Source organism: Diadema antillarum, unplaced genomic scaffold, assembly GCF_040938485.1.
Source record: "Diadema antillarum isolate AM-2024a unplaced genomic scaffold, OU_Dant_1.0 seq00000720_RagTag, whole genome shotgun sequence".
Classification (NCBI taxonomy): Eukaryota; Metazoa; Echinodermata; class Echinoidea; order Diadematoida; family Diadematidae; genus Diadema; species Diadema antillarum.
Window position 1 is genome coordinate 1,334,395 of NW_027271624.1, and position 6,782 is coordinate 1,341,176.

The window sequence follows — 6,782 nt, forward strand, 5'->3', positions numbered from 1 at the left end:
GCCTGAATCCGATGTCTGTAGAGAGTACAATTAACAGGCAGGTCACATGACCTTGGCCGCCCACATGACATGTTTGATAACCACAGAATGGCTGCATTTTGTTAGTGTCTCATTACTGCAAAGTTTCAGTTTCTCATGACTTCATATCTCAAACCTTATGAAATTGCCAAAAGTTGAGAAATCTCAGGGATTAAGGGTCCACACTAAGTAAGACTTCATGAGTCACTTGGCTTTCATTATTGCGGTATTCCAGCCAGTCTAAACCTTTCCATACCACAAGCAATCAATCTCTGAGATAAATATGACATCGCCTCCCATGCTTGCAAGGTATATTGACTTTGGTTACAAATGACTGAAACATTTCTTCTACATTTCTGTAACAGGAGGTAATGGCTGGAGATGGGAAGGAAGAGGAGATGCTGAGGGGGGAAAAAAGATCTTGATTGCAGCAGATTATCCTGTGCTGTGAGTCCTTTGGATCTACTGCACTCGGGATGGATAGAGAAGCAGAATCTGGATCAAGTTTCACGTACCTTCCAGCTTCAACATGAGTGGTGCCAATATATCTTATGAAACAACCACATCACAAGATTCGATAGAAGAAGCACCATGGGACATCCTCCTGGTAGTTATCTGGTCCATTGTCACTCTGGGAGGTTTATTCAGCAACATCCTTCTTCTTTCCGCCTTTGCTGCATCCCGGATGTTGCAAACAGCGAGTGGTGTGCTGATCATCAATACCATGGTAACAGACTTTGTTCTATGTTGTGCCCTTCCTCTCCAAGCTGTTGCTCTCTTGAGCAGCTCCTTCGACAACCTTGGCCCATTGGTGCAGCCCATGTGTGCAGCGGTTGCAGTCATCTTGGTGGCATGCACGTGGAGCAGGTTGTTCACCATTGGTGTCTTGTCTCACCAGCGGCTCCTGCGCCATCAGGAGATGAGCTCCTGTTGGAACAGGATGTACACACCAGCGAACCTGATCAGCTTTTCAATCCTCACATGGATCTTCCCAGTCACAGCAGTCGTGGTTCCAGCAGTCGCGGTCCGAAAGTTGGAACTCAGATATGAACACGAGGCACAACTGTGCATCCTCAGTGGTCCCAGTGGTGATGTGCTGGTCTTACATGCCATCGCCTTGTTCCTGTGGACCATGGTCTCACTCATCACTGTGTGGAACTACATTAAATCCTTTGTCCTGGAGAGGAAGCGCAAGAGAGCTAAAATGTTTCGGAGAAAGAAGAGGAGACCGAACCCACGGAAGGACCCACAAGCCTTCCTGACTCCGGAGTCGCCATTTGAAGAGGTACAGCAGGCAACACTATTTATGGTCATGCAAGATCAGAAGAATCCTTTCAGGTGTAATGTGTGTGGACTAGATAAAAAGGAGCATACAAAACAGATTTTGCGATCACATGATCAGGTGCGTTCACAGAATCTTGCCAGAAGTAAGAAGTTACTGTCAGCAAATACAAGTAGTGTAGTGAGTGCAAGCAATCAAATTAAAAAGAGTCCTCCAGTTGTAGCTCCAAAGCCACAACTGGAAATTCACTTGCCCCCATCCTTCAAGAAAGGATCACAGGGTAGAAGAAATCATGGGGTAACCACTGGAGAAGATATGACAGCCTCTTCAGAGCTTGCCTCCAGATCCTTTGAAATGGATGTCTTCCAAAGGAAATTGCCGGAAGCACCAAAGTTTCGGACATCAGGTGGTGGCCCCAGTAATCATTTCAGGAGCAACAATTCCATTGGTGGAGGCAACAGGGACTCGGAGCTTGGTGGTCATTCCAGTAGAGGATATCTCCATGTTGACAGTGATGATGACACAGAGAACGATGATGATAGCACGCAGTACAATGCAAACCAGAGCCACAAGAATGGAGGGCGCCACTGGAGTTACCGAGATCGCAACAAGAACTCTCTGGTGAAGACTATCTTTAGTGGATCCTTCAAGGCAGGAACTCGAACAAGGTCATCGAAGTCTTCAAAACAGGCATCCCCTGTGAATGCTGCTCCTGAAGACTTGCAAATTGGCATCACCCAATCCCTCTCCATTGTCTCCGTCATCTGCCTGGCCGGCATCGCCCCTGTCGTGTTCTGCTCTGAGGTAACGAAATGTCCCCTCGAGTTCCACAAGTTTGCCCTGACTGCCCATGCCGTTGCCAGCCTGGCCAGCCCCATCGTACTGGCTTTCAGGCATCCAAACTTGGCTGAGGTTGTAGGACATATTTTCCACCGGAGGTTTCGTCTTATTCCATCCCCAACGAAATGCGCCACCAGATGTCTTCAGCCATAGTATAGCACACAGAATGTGACTGGACTGCTGGTAATCATTAGCCATGTCGCTTTTTTTTTTTCTGGAGTAATAACCATCTTCTGCTCATGGAATCTGAAGATCATTGTGTGGATATATGTCAGAAGTGCTAGTTGTTATAATTTGTAGCAGTAGCTCAGAAATTTGAAGTTCCATTTTCATTTTTCTTGCAATAAATATATTTATACAGGGCTCAACACTTGCTCTTTTTTGTTGTTGTTGTTTGGTGGTCCGTTTGGGCCACTAAGATCTTTAAATCTGAAACTTTAGTGGCCCACAAGAGATATGTAGGCCTAGTGGCCTGAAATAAAACTAAAAGTTAAAATCCATTTTGAATCTTAGTTGCCCAAACTAGCCACCAAAAGAAAAATTGGGTGGCTTGAATTCAGTTTTTAGTGGCCGCAAGCCATTCGCTAACGTCGAGCCGTACATTAGAAAATCAGCACAAATGAAATACCTGACTTTGATCTAATCAGGAACATTTTTTTTTCTCCTAGTGAATTGTTTCTTTTTCTTGTTGTTTCATCATACTGGTAGGCCACTCAGATGGCAAGTCATATGTCCAATAAATTAAAAAAAAACCACCTTGGTTTATCAACCTTTAAACAAAATTTATTGGTTGATGAAACAAGTTTTTAGACTAATGGGACATTTAACTTGACATAGGAAAGCCAAATGTTCCATAAAAACGATAGAGTGATTATCTTAATATGTTTTTGATTGGTAAACTTTGTTTATTGCAACAAAAAAAAATCAACAAATTCTATCGGTTGATTAATGAAGTTTTTTTTTTTTATTTAAAGGACATTTGGCTTGACACAGGAAAGTCAAATGTCCCATAAAACCAACAAAGTGATAAACGTAAGTTTTTTTTTAGTCAGAAAAACTTTGTTAATCACAACAAATCTAACTTTATTTGTTGATTAATCAATTTTTTTATTTTTTCATTTATGGGACATTTGTCTTGCCATATCATGCAAGTCAATTTTTTTTTGTTTCTTCACTTTCTTGGTTTAATTGTTGTTCCATGTACTGGACACTTTAATGTGTTTCTTCTGTACAGATATAGTTTAAAGATGAATATGATATCATAGAGAAAGTGAAACATTTACATACTGTTAGTACTCTCATCATATTTCTTCACTTATTAGATGGTTTGTCAAATACTGTACAAGTACTTCTGCCATGCAAGATATGTGTATATTTGCTGACTGTGAAATGTGTGAATCCTGTGTGCGTTTTATCAATATATGAGCTTAATTTTAAAACACAACTAATTATGTAAAATGGTTACTAGAAGAAACATAACCATATTTAGCCTTGTAAAGTCAAGTATTATCTTGTGTGTAAGGATGGCAGATATCATACAAGGGAAGTTACTTGCTAGGAAGACAATCAAAGCTTTCAGAGCTAGAGAGCTTTTCTAGAAGTAGAGATGTTTCTGTCTTTATAATTTGAGAGTTATAATTCTAACAAATAATAATAATAATAATAATAATTGCATTTATATGGCGCTTCATACTGACGTTTCTAAGCGCACAAAGATTGTGACAATTTTGTGGAAAGTCTTTCCTATGCAGCTATTCATCATGGACTTCCAAAAGAATTATAGTTTCAGTAACACTGACTTTGAGGGTGATGTGTTGAAGGAAAACTCTGACAGTCTCCTTTCCCTTACAAACCATGTTTAGTGGCTACTAGTGTTCCAGTTCACTTTGTTTTATTTGTATATCTTTAGAATAAAGTTGTTCCTCAATGAAAGTGTAGAGATTGACAGTAATCTTGAGCCTGTTTTCATTCATTTTGATGTAAGTGTTTATTTAATTTGGCTGTCATAGCCAAACTGACTGACCCTCAAAGAGATCAAAAATCTGCACCTTTGTTTTAAAGTGAACAGTTACGAAGCAATAGTAAAATGCATATGATATCTTGCTCATAATAGTGCAGTTATTGGAGGTACTTCACTTGTGTACATGGAATTTTGCCACATTGTAATGTTGCTTTTCTTTCATTGCTTGTCTTTTATGAGCCCTGTGTCTATCACAATGATATTTTTTGGTAAAATATCATGCAAACATACTTAATGTGACTTCACTAATTCAGGGAGCTATGTATGTTTTCCTCCTCAAGATGGCAATCATTATCACATCATCAGGAAGTAGGACGCTTCACAAAAACCAACAAACAAACAAACAAACAAACAAACAAATCCACCCATATGAAAGCGGCCAATAGATGCTAATGTCAAACTGATCCTAGACAAGCAGAATGGTTGTCCCTATGGGTTTCATGAAAATAAATTCTAGAATTGAGACATTTGTGGAATTTTGAAAGTTTCTCATGTTTTCATAATGTAGTGACATAAGTGGCAACCATGCATGCAAATTAAATGAGGCAATATTAATTTTGAGTTGGCAAGTCTCCCACTGCAATGGACACAAATGTTCACTCAATTCATTTCTCGATTTGAAATCAGAAAAGGAGAAGTTGAATCCTCTGCATCAAGTTTTTGTTTTGTTCCAATAACATAGCACTGATGACTTTAGTTGTAGTTAATAAATCTATGATGTAAAAATGTGGTTTATACTATTTGTGTGTGTGTGTGTGTGTGTGTGTGTGTGTGTGTGTGTGTGTGTGTGTGCATGTGCATAAATCAGTGGGAAAATTTTGTGATATTATCATAGTTAATTAACATAATTTTGTTGCAACTAACAGAAATAATATGTGAAACTTCAAGATTCAATAATTCTCTAGCTGTAGATTGCATTTTATTGAAACTGCTACCATTTTGGTTCTCTGACATATTTACGAAAATCACCTCTGGATCTAAGATAGCCGTACACGTAGTGTATTTCAATGTGTTTTAATTTGTGCAAATTTGTGAGACGACCAATACTTGCAAAATTTGTGGTACCATATTAAAAAAATATTTATATATATTTTTGTTGCCTCCTGTGTGTGTAATGTACCCAATGTGGGGAAAAAGCTAACTTTTCTTTAAAAAAAAAAAAAATAATTCTTTCTCATTCCATCAATGTGATTGTCGATTTAAGGCCATACTGCAAAAATATCAGGGTCACTTGAGGAATTTGCAGTTAATGGCCACTTCCTCTAAGTAATTTAGACACATTCAAATGAATAAATGTGAGATGATACTTTCGATGTCATTCCAGCACTTTCACTTGTATATGGTTTCTTTGACGATATCATTCTACGACTCGACTCGCATCCTGGCCAGCTTAATGCTTTTATCTCGTGTCAGTTAAGACTTCTGATGGAAGTTTTCTGCTTCCAGTTGATATGATAGCATTGCCATTAAAGCATGTAATGTGAGCCATTGTGGGTAGGTGGAGAATGCAAGGACAGGAAGTGGCCAGGTTTTTAGTGTCGAAGAGGGGGCCCACGTGCTGCGTTGTGTGGTGTCTTTTCTTTGATTAGATGGGATTCCCACTTTCATATCAAGTGTAATTATATACACTGCGTTCTTGTTGACCTTCATGGAATTGAGTAAAATTAACCTGTTGAAGACTGCTCCCAAGTATACTTGGACAGGTGTCTATGGGAAATGCATATTATAGCAAAATCAGCCCATCCTCAATGGGTTAAACAAACCGAAGAAAAGGAATTTCAGCAAGATGGGACGTAGGCTTACATTGAAAGGCTATGAGATACTTGAGTTTGTGAAATTATGATATTCTCAGGGATCATATGTGCAAATCAGAAGGGTTGATGTAATCACCTCAGAACTATCCCATTGGTCTATACACAAAATGCTCTAAAAAGCCCCTGTTCTTCTTGAATCATGCTGTAGGTTTTGTAATTTTTTTGTTCTCAACAATTTGATGCAAGGAGGAAAACAATCTGTGATTTCATTTTGTAAAATCAATATTCATTGTGAGGCAATGGTCTCATCACCTCCCTGGCTTGCATACAGTATGTATAATGTGGATGCAAAGAAGGGCACTATTTCATGAAAACATGTGCAACTTCCATATCTTATCCACTGTTTTCTCAGTTTATGTCTGATATTCATAAAACATCAGCTCTATTAAAACTAAGTTGAATTTGGAATTGCAACAATCAAATTGTGTAAAGTGTTCTGGCAAATATTGTAAGTCAATGTGATTTCAACTTGTCCCAAGTATTAGATAGCACTGGAGTGTACATGTTACTATATCAATAGTGTGAAGCACAGACCTGGAATAATCCACTAAACTGGCATAATCCATCAAGTTCTGGGTAAGTTTTACTGCATCATGTAATTATTCAATTGGCAACCCCAGATCTTACTGCTTGTCTTTTATTAGGGAAAAAATTTATGGAATCAATTAAAGCCACGAGATCTGCATAAAATCTGATAGAAAGTGTAAAAAAAAGTTAACAATTTAAGAAAGAGACATGAGATTAATCTTCTCAAATGTGTTGCTAATTTGAGAGTCTGTTATGAATTTAGCTATCTAGAGATTATTGA

The 6,782-nt window shown here is 38.6% G+C and overlaps 1 protein-coding gene across 1 annotated transcript; it reads left to right on the forward strand.

Annotated features, from left to right (window-relative positions):
- Nucleotides 1-547: 547 nt before the first annotated feature.
- LOC139738078 (uncharacterized) lies at nucleotides 548-2,293 on the forward strand. Its single transcript, XM_071648741.1, has one exon. The coding sequence runs from the start codon at nucleotides 548-550 to the stop codon at nucleotides 2,291-2,293; it is 1,746 nt and encodes a 581-aa protein (XP_071504842.1).
- Nucleotides 2,294-6,782: the final 4,489 nt, after the last annotated feature.

Bases quoted from the DNA above. Each gene is read 5' to 3' on its own strand.
- LOC139738078 (XM_071648741.1), top strand. From the start codon at position 548: ATGAGTGGTGCCAATATATCTTATGAAACAACCACATCACAAGATTCG.